Genomic DNA, 15,571 nt, shown 5'->3' on the forward strand with positions numbered 1-15,571 from the left:
TTTGTTTTTGCGCTCCACACAGAGTACTTTTGGAAAGTCTTAGCTGTAGCGCCTTTATGATCAACAACAACTTGCAAACTCCAGCAGCGTGTAGGAGCCAAGAAGCCTTTGATTAGCATGGAGTACAGAACAACTGTTAACTGACTGCAAAAATGATTTTGCCAAACTAAAATTTAAAATAGTTTCCTAGTCTAGCCATCAAACCTATGAAATAATTTTTAAAAGAATGATCTTTACAGCTGAAAACAGACAGATGGTTCTCAAAAATCTGGGACATTCTTTGGAGACGCTACTCCAGCTTAAGAAAGGACACCTATAGAACACAGCTAACTATGTGCCTGTCATTTAAAAACTATGCCAAGAAATGTAAAACCCTTCATAAATCTACCTTCCTGCATATTTCCCATATTTAAATAAGTTGTGTCAATTTCAGTTTCAATGGAATTCTACTTTCACTACTCACTACATACCCATTATAGCCTGTGAACCAAATATTCAAAACCAGGATGTTACAGACCCCTTAAGCCTGAAATACCCACCAACTGGTGCGGGAAATGAAAGACTCTGAAAGTGTCCTTCTTTCACATATTTTCCCCATATTTTTCATTGCAGGGGGCAGAACTTGTCCCACTGCAGAACCACACCTGTGTCTACTTCAGGACCCTCAGGCTTCCTGGCAGTTCGTTGTTGTTTTACCAGAACACTCCCTAAGCAGGAATTCCATGGCACAGAGGCAGAATAGGAGAAGCCTGAGGACACAGAACTGTGAATTCTCTACTGGAATCTACGTGAAGGTATTTTAGGTTATGAGCACCCACTGCTCTAATCCCAGCCTTCTCTTCCTTAATACAGATGCTGTGCAGGTCTCCCCACAGGCTCAGGGACTGAGAGGGGGTGCCACAGAGTCTGCTGAGGCTTCACTATACACAAAACGAGAGGTCTGTGTAGAACCCATCCATATGCCATTCTAGAAGGATGAACTCACTTCCCCCAATTGTATTTAGTCCTTATTCAGGCCAAATTCTAATTTAAGTATGAGCAGATTGTGCTAAGAAGTGAATATAAACTTATTCCTAGCCAGAAGATTTTGCATTTCCATTTGACACAATCAACAATATTGGTGCACACACATTTCCTTCGGCCACAGATCTAGAAATATAGGTGAGAGCTAATGCCTTCCTAGCCTTTCAACAAGTGCCTCCTTCCCTAACTGCAAACGTTGGTATAAGTAAAGTGAAGATGACAATGACTGAAATAAAATTAAATAACTAATGTTTGTCAAAACCTCTTTTGTTTCATTTTTTTTCTCTTAAAAGGAGAAAAAATACTGAACTATATCCACAAACATGATGAGACCAGCTAGCAATTCATTATGATTTTTTAAATAAACGGAAGCAACGTCTAAGCTTAAATCTTTGCTTTGACTCATAGTCACCACCTAAAATTCTGAAAGTTTTAGAAAACAGAGATATCTGTCTAACATGCCTAATGGATCACAAACTGCCATTGCCATGGTAACCGTGAATAACTTTTTCCCAGCTATTGCCAATTATGTGCTTCTCTGGCTCTGGATACCCCACACATTCTTTAAGGCATAAAATCTTCAGGAAAAATATATTACAACAGTCTTAACCCACACATACCTTCCTGTTCAGTCCTGGTCATTTCCTCTAGTTTCTTCTGTTTCAATGTGTCCACCACATCGGCTAGGCTTCCTTTGCGGCGTTCTGGCGTTCCAAAATTAACACTGGTCATTAGTTCACTGCGATCGCGGCCTCCTTCGTCGGGCTTGTGTGGTGAGGTAGAGGTATTCCGGAAGGAATATAGGGAACATAACTTATTACTCTCTGACTCCTGCAAAGAAACAACACAACATGAAAACACAGACTATTCCACTTCTATCTGCGACATATGGATTAGATAACAATTTAAGATATATAAATATTACAGTGTATTGCTCATAACAGTCAATTAGGCAAGTGTCACTAAATTCCATGCTAAGGAATGGTCCTATTACCCATGCACTTCTGGCACTCTCCCAGTTCCCCAGGGCAAAATACAATTTAAGGAAGGTAAAGTTGCCTCCATTATAATATCAGGGCCTTTAGTGTTACTTAAGCCCTACCTTGTTCATCGTTTTCAACTTTCACAATTTCCCCTTACGATACAGAATATTTCCTACTCAAAGAATGACAGATTAATTTGGGGGAAAAAATGAGCTATTGCCATTTGTTCAATGAATGTGTTAGGCCTCTGAAGTCTTCTCCTGGTTTGTGCAATTGGAATTTGATCAATAACTACATTTTGAAAGAAATGTACGGGAGAGATCAAATTAAAAACTCTGGGCCAGATCTTCATCAAGTGTAGATCAACACAGCTCCACAACTTCAAAAGAGGTCAGCCAGTTCATATTAGTTGAGGATCTGGTCCATTGCTTTTATAGAACTGTAAAAATACAGGCCAGAAGGGACCTCAAAAGGTATTCATGCTTGGCACCCACAATGAGGCAGGACCAAGAATACCTAGACCATCCTGACAAGTGTCTGTCTAACCTATTTTTAATAGTCTCAAATGACAAATTTCACAATCTCTATTGGAAGACTCTTACAATTCTTAAGTATCCTTCAAGCTTGAAATTTTTTTCCTAATATCTAACCTATGTCTCCTTTGCTGCAGATGAAGCCCATTACTGCTTGTCCGACCCTCCAATGGACGTGCAGAAGAATTGATTACCATTCTCTTTATAACAGCCCTTAGCAGATTTCACCTCATGCCTCACTCTTTTTTGTCAATTGACCTTTCTTTATAGGTCAAGTTTTCTAAAACTTTTATTATTTTTATTGCTGTCCTCTGGACTTTCTCCAACTTGTCCAAATCTTCTTTAAAGTATGGCACCCAGAACTGGACACAACATTCCATCTGAGGTATCACAGGTGCCAAGTAAACAAGACAGCTACCTGCCACATCTTACTTACAAAATACCTGTTTTATATCTCATGCCTTTTTTTGTAATTGTATCTCATTGTTGACTCTTATTTAACTTGTGATCCATTATAATCCCCACATGCTTTCCCACAATACTACTAACTAGTCATTCATAACTTTGTATTGCTACATTTGATTTTTGTTTCTTAAGTGTATTACTTTATATTGTTTTTTACTGAATTTCATCTTGTTCATTTTAGACCAGTTCTCCAATTTTTCAAGGTCTTTGAAGCCTGTCCTTCAAAGTGCATGTAACTCTTCCCATTTTGGCATCATATTCAAATTTTATAATCAAACTCGCTAATCCACTATCCAATTCATTAATGAAAATGTTAACTACCACTGCATCCAAGAAAAACCTCTGCATGACCCCATTAGTTATAACCTCTTAGTTTGACAGAGTGCAACTTTGATAACTACTCTGAGTGCAAACTTTTAACCAGTTATGAACCCACTTAACAGTAATTTAATTTAGACCGCATTTCCCTAGTTTTCTTACAAGAATATCATGTGGAACTCTGTCAAAAACCTTGCTAAAATCAAGATAGATCACATCTACTGCTTCCTCCATCCAGTAGACCAGCAATCCTGTCCAAGAAGGAAATTAGTTTGGTTTGGCATGATTTGTACTTGACAAATTCATGTTGATTTTAACCTGTTCTTTCCCCGTTCTGGCTTGTGCTCCCTCCGCCTTGCTGTTAATATTAATCCTGTTAAGCATCTGGTGACAATTAATCTTTTTAGCCAAGACTGAAGTAAAATAGGCATCAAACACCTCAGCTTTCCTGATGTCATCTGTTTTCAGCTCTCTTTTCCTACTAAGTAGAGGGCCTATACTTTCTTTCATCTTTCTCTTATGCCTACTGTGTTTATAAAACCTTTTCTTTTTGCCTTTTATATCCCTTGGTACGTGTAACTCATTTTGTGCCTTCGTTCTTCTGATTTTGTCCTTACATGTTTGTGCTATTATTTTGTATTCATCCTTAGCCATTTGTCCATGCTTCCAATTTCTGTAGAATTCCTCTGATTTTAAGGTAATTGAAGAGCTCCTCATGAAACCATATTGGCCTCTTACTAGTCTTCCTGTCTTTCCTTTACATTGGGGTAGTTTGAGAAACTGTCAGTTCTCCTTAAGTCTCTTTTCCATTAGATTTTCTTCTCATGGGACCTTACCTACCAGTTCTCTAAGGGTGTGTCTACACAGCAAAGTTATTTTGGAATAATTTTGAAACAACAGATGGCTTATTCCAACTTCTGTAAGCCTCATTCTACAAAGAATATCGCCTATTCCTAAATATCTGTTTCAAAGTAAGTTGTGTGTAAACGCTCCACTTCTGCTATTTCAAAATAGCCCCTCACCAGAGCCATTTGAAGTTATTCTTCCTAGGGCTCTAAATTGAGGTAGCATGTCTACATTAGGGAAGCCTGACTTGGACTAATTTTGAGGCTTCCCTGCAGTGTAGATGTTCTATTTCGAAATAAGCTATTTCGGAATAACTATTCCAGACGGAATAGCTTATTCCAAAATAAGTGTGCAGTTTAGACGTAGCCTAAGTTTGTTAAAATCTACTTGTTTGATGTTCATTGTTCTAATTATGCTTTCACTCCTTTCTCTCCTTGGAGTCACAAAATCTATCATTCTACGATCACTTTTACCCAGATTGCCCTATATCTTCAGATTCACAGTAACAGAGAAAATCAAATGAATACAAACTATTTCACTGAGCATATGATATGCACACACTGATGCTCATGTATTGCTCCTTCAGTCTTTAGGCCATGTTATTTTCTTACCAAACAAAGATGAGAATACTTCTAAGATACATAGCTAAAAGTCACTTTACAGATGTAATAAGAAGGAGCAAATGAATTCTAAGGCAAAAATAGTCATTGATATGCATGAATATTGGGATTGTGTACACCAAATGAGGTATTTGCATTCCTTACTCAATGAAAAATATACACTTAATAGCAATAAATATCTCTTTGGCAAAGGGAACACATTAGTAGTTTGCAAAGAAACAAAAAACTAAGCACCAAAGACCTGCTGCTAATTTTTCTTTCCTAGTTCTATATTGCCTAGCTTTGAATATCTAAATTGGCTTTTTCTCTACCTGTATTAAACTCAAACTCCACGGTCACCTGTCCAAAGCCCTCATTTACATCTCTGCTCTTACTTCCTCTTAGTACCATTCACTGAAATCAATATATGATTGGATTCTCAAATCTTCCCCTTAAAACCATCTTCTCCAGAAATTACCCAGGCCATCTCTATGCCAAATTATTATTCTCTGTCTTAATTTTGTTAGCTTTATCTAGATAAATTTGTGAACAGTCTGGGCAAGGAATATGCCTAGAAAGCATTGTGTAAATTTCAAGTACTATACGTACAATAAAATAATACTAATAATCACAATATACTCAAAATCCCCTCTGAGCAGTCACCTCTCCCCCCTCCCCAGCACACATCTATTGAGTGAGGATTTAAAACATACCATTTTCCTGGCATTCTACTTATATTGTTAATTTAAACATTTGTATAAAAATAAAAACATAACTGGGTTAAAAAAAATTAGGTAAGCTCGTGAAGGAACAACTAGAGCTGTTAGCCAAGATGGTCAGGGTCGCAACCCTATGTTCCAATTGCCCTGAAACCTCTGACTTTCAGAAGCTGGGACTAGATGACAGATAACTTTATAAATCTGCCTGCTCTTTTCATTCCCTCTAAAGCAACTGGCGCTGGCCACTGTCAGAATATAGGATAGTGGGCTAGATGGGCCATTGGTCTGACTCTGTATTTCCATTCTTATGTTCTTAATAGCAACACAAAGACAAGCATAAATCTCAGCCTAAGCTTACTCGTAGAATTTGGCTTTTTCCCTTCAGGGATAGATAAATTCATGGAGGTTAAGTCCATCAAAACTTATTAGCCATAATGGTAGGAATGGCGTCCCTAGCCTCTGTCAGGGGCTGGAAATGACTGATAGGAGAGGGATCACTTGATGATTACCCGTTCTGTTCACTCCCTCTGGGGCATCTGGCATTGGCCACTGTCAGCAGACAGGATACTGGGCTAGATGGAACTTTCTCTGACCCAGTATGACCGTTCTTATGTTCTTATGGCTTCTCAGTGTGTCCTAATTCTTTCTGACCCAAAGTCCCCTGAAGTTCCTAGGAGTTTTTCCATTGACTTCAATGGGTTTTGCATCAGTCTGTCATAGAAGGATGCTAACTTTATTTATACCTCTACACTGGAGATAACAGACTTGATTGATCTGTAGAATGAGCAGAAATAATAAGAGTTCTAGCACCCAGACACCCCGTCCCACCCTGGTGGCATACATGGAAGGAGTTCAGCACAGATGTTCCCTGGGATACAAGGACTGAAGCCTATGTATGCTAATGTCTCCAAATCCTACCATCACTGAACAGTACAGCCACAAACTTTGCCCATAAACCTACATGACCACAAAGAGGGAGGGACAGAATTTGTTCCTGTGGAAATGTATCTACATAGTGGCTGGAGAAAAAGTGAAAATCAGTAAGCATGAAAATTGGGTTGGTTGAAGTAGTTATTTACAGTAAGCCACTTTCAGAGAAAACCATGAGAGCAATAAAAAACTGTGTTCCCAGAACCTGGAATCTCCACATATGAGGCTTCCCAATGTGCAGTTCCAAAACTAAACTGGCACTTTAAGATACCTCACCAAGGATGAGTTCCTGAAACTCATTTGCCTCTGAAATTAGCAATGGGAAACAGAATAGCTGAGGAGTCAACAGGAAAACTTTATGAGCTGAAAGGTATTCAAGGGATTAAATGGGCAAATAGAAAGACTGAAAGCCAGTCCAATGTAAATACCTTATCTAATAATAGCAGAACTATATCTGAAAAATCTAAATGCCCAGCAAGTGCTTTCTTTTCCAGGAAAGAAAACTAATTCCCAAGCATTTGGGACAAGGATCTCTGAAAGATCCTTGCACTAAGAAAGATTGCAAAGTTACAAAGGAAAAAGCCACATGTCAGCTATCCCACTAGCATGTCCTGTGTATCTCCCATGTGACTGCAATGTTCGCATTTCAATTATAAGAATAAATTGATCTTAAGTAAAGAAACAAACTAGACAATGGGAGAAACAGTGGGGCAAAGAAGGCCTTTCAAAGACATTTTCACTGGGACAATGACCCGTCTGTGAGATCCGCTATTTGAAAGGCTGTTCTTACTACAGTAATTATTTATATTTGCTTAGCCAAGGAGCAAGTTCCCAAAGGATTCCCACCTGTTGGATGTTTAAAAATTGAGTGCCTTTTCACTTTTTTTCTCCTCGATGTCTCAGGGTAAGTCTATCCTAGCATCTACACAGCCATTCCTTTATTTTGAAATTAATTCAAAAGAGCAGAGGGCTTATTTCAAAATTGGTAAACTTCATTCCACGAAGAATAGTGCCAATTTCAAAATTACTATTTCGAAATAAGCGCTGTGTACCTGATGCCCTGCCAGAACTGGTTTCAACCAGCCTTAAATGTGATTCAACGTCCACTCAGTGTGGACACACTATTTCAAAATAGCAAAACGCAATTTCGAAATGCATTTTGTGTGTAGATGCGTTATTTCGAAATAAGCTATTTCAAATTAACTATTTCGAAATTAGATATGCCTGCTATAGAGTTCTTATTTTTTGCCTGCTTCAAAAAATACATATCTGCTGTGACCTCTGCTCTCAAAACTTCTTGGTTAGGATGACCAATTGACCTGTTTATAAAGGGAAAGTCCCGTATAGAAGTCCTCCTGCAAGTGTCTCAATTTTCTTTAAAATGGACAAAATTCTCTGCATGTATACATGTCAACTCTTCCCATGCAAATCTTAAAGATAAGAGGGTAAATAAAAAGTTTCAAGCTACACAGTATTTGTTTTTAACAGGGGCTCAGTCAACTTGATGTTAATCTGAATGTTTGTACTGCATAATTGATTGCTGTTGAACTCACTTGAATAGGAGTAATTTTACTAGATGTCCAGGATTCAGCATAGGAAAATATAGTTGCCCTAATCTTGGTCCATGAAATTTTCATGGGAAATTTTTCCTTTAATGGAAATTAAACATTTTGGGGAACATTTTTTGTTTCAGTTTTTCACTGAAAGACTGAAAACATTTTGTGGGATAGATTTTAAAAAATGAAATATTTTTTAAATTTCCAGTAAGAATAACTTGCATTTTACCAGCTCTACTCTAACACAGTCAGTCTAGTCATAGTAGAAAATATTTAAATTATATATTTGATATACAAAATATCAATTTCCTACCAGCCCCATAGGAACATGCAAATAAGGACAGAAAATGGCCCACAAATACCTTAAATGAAATATACAATGCAACCCCTCAAAATAGATTAAAAACCATCCATTGTCATTGCATGTAAATTTCTAAATTGGCATTGGTGAAGTACAGAAAAATAAATAATATTACAAAAGAAACTATAGATTCATGGAAGCTCCAATCACTACGGGTATGTCTAGACTGCATCCCTCTGTTTGAGGGATGCAGATTAGGCAAGTCTACATAGCAAATGAGGCAGGGATTTAAATATCCCATGCCTAATTTGCATAAAAATGGCCACCATGTTTTGCCAGCTCAGAACTTTGTCGGCAAAAAGAGGCAGTCTAGAGGGTGATCTGTCGAGAAAGAAAGCCTTTTTCGACAGATCCCTTATGCCTCCTGCAGGGAGGTTTACAGGATCTGTCAAAAAACGCTTTCTTTCTCGATAGAGCCCCCTCTTGACTGACGCTTTTTGCCAACAAAGTGCTGAGTCGGCAAAACGTGGCAGCCATTGTTATGCAAATTAGGCACGGGATATTTAAATCCCTGCCTCATTTGCAATGTCGACCTGCCTAGACATACCCTACCTATTGAATAATCAAGTAAAAAATCGTTGGTACACCAAATCAGATCTTTAGTAAGCCCATACATACACTGCTGTCCTAATGCACAGGAAGAATGATGAGAAAACATCATTTGTGTTGTTGGTAAGCAGAATATAGGTCTTCTTATGTGAGTCTTTGGCCCTTGTTATACCTGGCAGTATCCTTCAGTAGCTAATCACAAGGCATAATGGAACAACATGTGGCACTTATACAGGTCCTCCCTGTCTGGGAAGGATAACCAGCAATTGGCCTCTCAGGTGGGTCTTTTCCTAGCTCCTGTGAGTGGCCCAAATAAGAGCAATTCTGCCATAGGCAGAAAAAATGTTGAAATGGTTTCTATTCAAAACCCCAGCCAGAAGAAGGATGCAAACTATTCCTGGCAGACAATATGTATTCTGTACTCCATAATGATTCTTTTAAACCCTTATATTAGGGTGTTTTCTTCTTCTTCTTCTTCTTGTTTTGTAATAAATGTTCTAGCATGCATTTTACACTGCGCATATGGGGTAAAAATCTCCATAACAGATATTTGAAATTATTTTTGAGCCTGCCCACATAGTCATATTTCAAATTAAATAGTTACCTTTAAAAGTAAAATTAAAATTAAATAAATAAATGCAATTAGACCAATATCTTGGATCAATCATCTGCTACATTCCATATTTTAAAGTCACCATTTTTCTTCATTATAGTATGTAAAATAGAAGCAATCGTAAGCCCTACATTTTTATTTTATTTGAGAAAAAATGGATTTAGTAAAAAATTAATACTGCAATTTTCTCAATATAAAAAATAATATTTTCTGATGTGTCAGATTCTAGCAATCTTACTTATGTGAAGCAGTCTGTTATCCTCTCAGTAGTGCAGTTGGTTTCAATGGAACTAGTCATAGGTAAAGTATTATTCAACATACATAAAAGTGTCAGAAATTGGCCCTATATTCCTGACCTCCGTATCTAAAGGCCATTTTACAAAGCAACTGAAAGTGACACTTCTGAAGCTCTTTCATTTTGAAAACAGAATACACACACAAAATGACAGTTCCATCTCTCAAAGATTATAGGGCAGGACACAAAAAAGAGAATGTAATTGACACCATACAACATATGGTATATGTTTGTATCTTACCTTTAATGTTAAAAAAAAGTCCTCTCGTGCTCACTTATTTTTATAGACACTAACAGGTATATTCAGCCTTCAGTACAAACACATCTCTCATTAATGCTAACAGAACCCTAAATCCCTATTTTAAACATTAGGAAGGGAAAATAGAAGTCCCATACTGGACTCTGCAGCTTTCCAGTGAAATGGTTCCTGCAAACTCAGGATGAAATATTCCAGCTTCCTCTACTGAAAGCCCAAATCTCACTGGAATTATTGTGATTCTGCCCTGCTGTTGAGGTAGCAAGCAAAAAGTTACAACTGGGGACTCCACTGCCCAGTGCATCCCATAGAACCAAGCTCCATGACAGTTCTCACTTAGGGACTATGATGAAGGCTATTGGTGGGCCAGCAGTTTGGTGAAGTGCATGAATCCACCCTGAGCAGGAAGAATGCAGAAAGCTGTGGTCAGTGATAGCGGACGGCCCTCGACCATTAGTCTACTTCTATTTTGGGCAGGGGAAACAGATTTTACCTTCTGTGAAGATGAGAGAAGCAGCAGTATTGTGAACAGAAACAAAAGCATCAGACACCAGAAAATTAAGGGAAGTAATTTAAAAGTTTAACTTTAATTACAAATGTTTAAACTTAGATTGTAGGTTGCTGACTGTCAATCCTACCCTGTTCAATAGCCAACAAGAAAATACAAACTGTTTCCACTTAAACTCAATCAAAAGAACCCTGGGATGAATGGCCAGAAAAAGTGGGAAACAAATATTAGTAACACAAAATGCGTTGGTTGCATCCCTTTATTTCCATGTGGCTGAGGCTTTTCTGTTATGAAGGGATATTTATCAGACTCTGTATTGAATGGGACACATGTAAGCACCCCAGGAAAGTTGGAAATCCAGAGTGTTTTTTATTCCAAGTACTAGCAGCATGCTGGTACTTGGAGCCAGATCGGAGTTAACATATAATGAAAACAAATGTTGACAAAATCATTTCCAATCACTGTATTAAAGGTTCCCCATTTTAAGGGCTCTAATGAAACAGAATTAAGAGAAATGAAATGTCTACATAATCATGTCTAATTTCCATCTGATTTTAGAACAAAAGTTTTCTTAGGAAAGATGTGTAATTTATATTTAAGGTTTGAGAATGACTTGCCAGGAATTATTGAGGGAACAACAGCAAAACTTAGACATTTAGGCTAAGTGAAAGGGCAAATGGTATCAAGAGGACTAAAACCAAAAGCCAGTTACTCACACAAACTCCTCTTACTCAGTCAGATCTGCCTGAGTAAGGACTGAACACAAATTGAGAGCTTATGTTATGTTCTTATGTTCTAACTTGAATTTGACCTTTTACCAATTTCTAAAAAGTCAATAATATAAAATAAAATAAAATCTACTGTGTGTCCTACTCTAAGACAAAAATATAATGGGGTAAAGTAAAAAAGAAAATTAATTTAGCTAAAAGGTGTAAAAATTGTTCTGGATAGGATTCAGAGAGTATAGTAAGTTATCCCAAAATAGAGAGAGGTTACAATAAGCAAATATAGTGAACCATCACTGATGTAGAGCAATAAACCCATCGTTAGAAATATCCTGCACGTGGTTTTCATGCATAAGGGTTGGGTGCTATAGGATCTTCTGAATACAGTATCATCATCTGATTGGATTTTTGGTCTGGCAAGACAGAACCATCACCATTCAGCCATGTTATGTCCTGTCCTTAAAATTCTGTTACATCTGCCCTTAATAAGGAAAAACTAATGGAGGAAAATGCTACTTACTATTACACAAGGCATACTGTGGAGTTTATTAGTTTGTTACAACTATACAGTATCTATTCATTTTATACTGTGCTCTTGTTGGTTTAAAATGTTTATTTATGCACTGTGTGGCACTGAGAAGAGGAATGATATGGATGGACCATGTACTCTAATGAAACAGCTATAGAGTGAGACTGAGTTCAATCATTGGCTGATTTGAAATTGAGGAGACTTTAAGATCAGTTGTACTACCCTTTGGTGTATAAAAACAAACACTTAGGGTATGTCTACACTACAAAGTTAATTCGAACTAACGGACGTTAGTTCGAATTAACTTTGATAGGCGCTATACTAGTGCTCCGCTTAGTTCAAACTAGGTAAACCTCATTGTACGAGGACTAAGCCTAGTCCGAACTTACTAGTTTGAATTAAGGGGTGTGTAGCCCCTTAATTCAAACTAGTGGGAGGCTAGCCCTCCCCAGCTTTCCCTGCTGGCCACTCTGGCCAACACCAGGGAAACTCGTCTGCCCCCCTCCCGGCCCCGGACCCCTTAAAGGGGCATGGGCTGGCTACGATGCCCGTGCCAGGTGCAAGCCTGCCAGCACCCAGCCAGCAGACCCTGCACCTGGCACAGATCGAGCCAGCCACCCGATGCCCCCCAGCCCTCCCTCTCTTCCCGGGACCAGGCTGGCGGCTCCCGGGAGCTTGCCCAGGACCGCAAGAGGCAGGCACCCACCTGGTCCAGTGCAGACATCGTGGGCCTCGTCCACGACCTCCACACTAGGCACAGGAAAGCGGCCATCTAGGGCAGGAGAGCTGCCAGCCTGGCCACCCACGAGCAAGTTTGCATGAAAATCAAGGTGGTCCACTGAAACCCCCAACCCTGAGCCCTGAGCTTAGAATGGCCATACTGGGTCAGACCAAAGGTCCATCTAGCCCAGCAGCCTGTCTGCCGACAGCGGCCAACCCTATGAACCCTGAAGGTTACATCCGGCACGGGATTCGAACCAGCCGGGATTTAAAAATGGCGGCACCCGGTTTATGCAAATGAAGCCCGGGAAATTCAAATCCCGGGCTTCATTTGCAAGTGCGGTATGCCTACAATACCCTCCTAGTTCGAACTAGGAGGATAGTGTAGACATACCCCCAGTCTCTTTAGCCTCTCTTCATATGGGACCTGTTCCAAACCCCTGATCATTGTAGTTGCCCTCCCCTCTCTCACCCTCTCTCTTCCCCTCTCCCACCTCCTTTTCCCAGTCTCCCCCAGTTTTGTTCAATAAAGACAGATTCTATTTTTGAACACAATTGTCCTTTATTTTGTACATCAGGAAGGGGGGCTAGGGAGGGGTAAGTGGAAGGAGGTGAGGGAGGAATGGAGTACGAGCCGCCGATGGGGAGGACTGGGCTGGCTTTGCGGGCTTCTGGGGGTGGAACCTCTCCTGCAGCCCCCCAATTGCCCCCTCTCCCCAGATGGCAGCCTGCGGCAAGTGCAGCCGGTCTGATGGCCGAGTGCTGTGATGTGCCCAGTGTGGGTACTCCGGGCAATCCAAGCCAGGACTGCTTTGCAAGCGGGGCACCCCTGAGAACTCTCTGTCCGGGGTGGGGGTCGGGTCCCTTTAAGCACAGCTCTCGGCTAGCCTGAGACAGCAGCTCCACGCTCTAAGTCATCATCTGATGCCCTGCCGGCACTGCTTCCGGCCATCCTTAACCCCGGTTCAGGGTCCACTCTGTGTGGACATGCTAGTTCGAATTAGCAAAACACTAATTCGAACTAGTTTTTTAGTCTGGATGTGTTAGTTCAAATTAGCTTAGTTCGAATTAACTAATTCAAACTAAGTTAGTTCGAATTAGTGCTGTAGTGTAGACATACCCTTAAATACCTAGGAGTCTTTGTAATCTGAACGAGCCAAGTAAAACAAAGGTTTGGGTATATTAGACCACCTTGTATTCACGGAATTTGCTCTCTATAACATTTTTACAGGTCCATTTTAATGTAAATTTCACAAGAAGACATATTTTAGCAATATGAAATACCTTTGTAAACCCCTCTTTGTACACCATTACATGTCACATGTTACATGCTCTCGGTGTGTGTTTAGTGTTTGCAGTGGAGCGTGTGCAGAATGCTAGCCCAACACATACAGTACTTGTATTTCTCTAAGGTAAACACTGATGAAACATTTGGGAGATTGAAATAAAAACAAGACATTTATGAGACATAAAGGTATCACATAAAACTGTTGTGAATTAGAAAAACGTTGGCTGAATCCCAGAACAGATAATCCTTATAAACTTGCAGGAATGTTGTAAACTGTATGTGAATGATCTTATGTTCATAAGATACAATACCTTATGAGATTCATATTACACTGACTGCTGTCTAAGTCCCAGCCACTGGATTTTCATGGCCTCAAAGATTAAAATAAATACATTTATCGTTCCTGCCTCCATGAAGACATTTTATGTACACAGTTTTATTATACTGAACAAAGATACCAGAGACTGATTTTTCTTGAGCTGTCAAAGTACAAAAGAAATGCAAAAAGTCCTTGCACAGATGTAGTACAGTGCTGAATTTTATCTTTTGGCAGGTGCTCAATATGCAGCCCACATAATCACATGTTAATGACTGGAGTGTGTTAATCAGCATGCATACCTGATTCCTTCTTGCCCAAAGGAAAAAAAAAATCAAACAATTTATAGCATGTTAATGCTTCTACTTTTGAAAACTATATTGTAAATATACAGAAACTGGGGAGAGGGGAGAAAGAGGACTTTACAAACAGCTTTATAAAGAGATTAAATGTTCAAAGAAAACGTGAGATTTGGACAGAGCCAGACAAAAACTAAGAATCCTCTGTGAGGTATTTCTTCCAAGAACATAGGGAAACTAGTTAAATAGTTAAGGTAACTGCCTATTTTTTGAAAAAAATGTTGTACAGCATCAGGAGTAAAACTAATATACTAACTACTGCACCAAAAGACTAATTATCTTCCTGCCCACTAACAATATTAATCACCTATTTAGTTATCCTTACAAAACACATTATTTTGTACATTATTAAGGGAATAATTTTGTTTTGTTACTTTTAATTTAAAATTTAAAGAGTGTTCTACTCATGACTCTAATATAAGCAAGGCTCTGATCCTGTAAAAATGTGGACATCTGCTTAGTTTAATGTACAGAAATAATTCTACTGAAGTTAAACACATGCCTGTTTGCAGATCACTGACTAACATATACAAAAAAGTGGTCCACAGCCACAGTTAGCTTCTAAAAAAAAAACCCACTATCTACCTTTTCTTCATTATAGTTGCCCATATAAATGCATATAATAATAGAGAAATAGAATGAAGCATGCAATTTGCCTTTTAGCACTTGCTAGTTTCAAGCAAGACTTTGCATCTGTGAAATTGCATCTGAAAGTATTTATCTATCTAGATATTTGTTCCATACTCATCCCTTAGCACCCTACAAAGAATATTGCCATTCTGGATTTGCAGTTGATGTTTGTATGGATATGCACATGCAAATAACAGTTTGCCTAAGCAATTCATCTAGTGAAACCTCTTGCAGACAAAGAATTAGAGGTTACTGCTAGAATTTTAGGAACTTTAATTTAGTTCATGTTAAATATGCATCTACATACCAAGTTAATTCAAAACGTGGGTATTTTAAAATAAATTATAACTTCTGCTTTGAGAATTTGAAGCCATGAACTGATGTAACAACACAATATCAAACAACCATGACAAAGCTTATTAAGTTTGAAAATTGTTGAATTACTTCTTC

At 38.8% G+C, this 15,571-nt stretch overlaps 1 protein-coding gene across 29 annotated transcripts in view; it reads right to left on the reverse strand.

Moving 5' to 3' along the window:
* Positions 1-15,571, reverse strand: part of SOX6 (SRY-box transcription factor 6) — a 518,699-nt gene that overhangs the window by 293,614 nt on the left and 209,514 nt on the right. For all 29 annotated transcript variants that reach the window (XM_006134565.5, XM_025190443.3, XM_089778649.1 and 26 more), the window contains one exon: positions 1,644-1,854. In XM_006134565.5, the coding sequence (XP_006134627.1) occupies positions 1,644-1,854 (211 nt within the window). The remainder of the gene's footprint in view (positions 1-1,643; positions 1,855-15,571) is intronic.

This window comes from Pelodiscus sinensis, chromosome 5, assembly GCF_052426305.1.
Source record: "Pelodiscus sinensis isolate ZL-2025 chromosome 5, ASM5242630v1, whole genome shotgun sequence".
Classification (NCBI taxonomy): Eukaryota; Metazoa; Chordata; order Testudines; family Trionychidae; genus Pelodiscus; species Pelodiscus sinensis.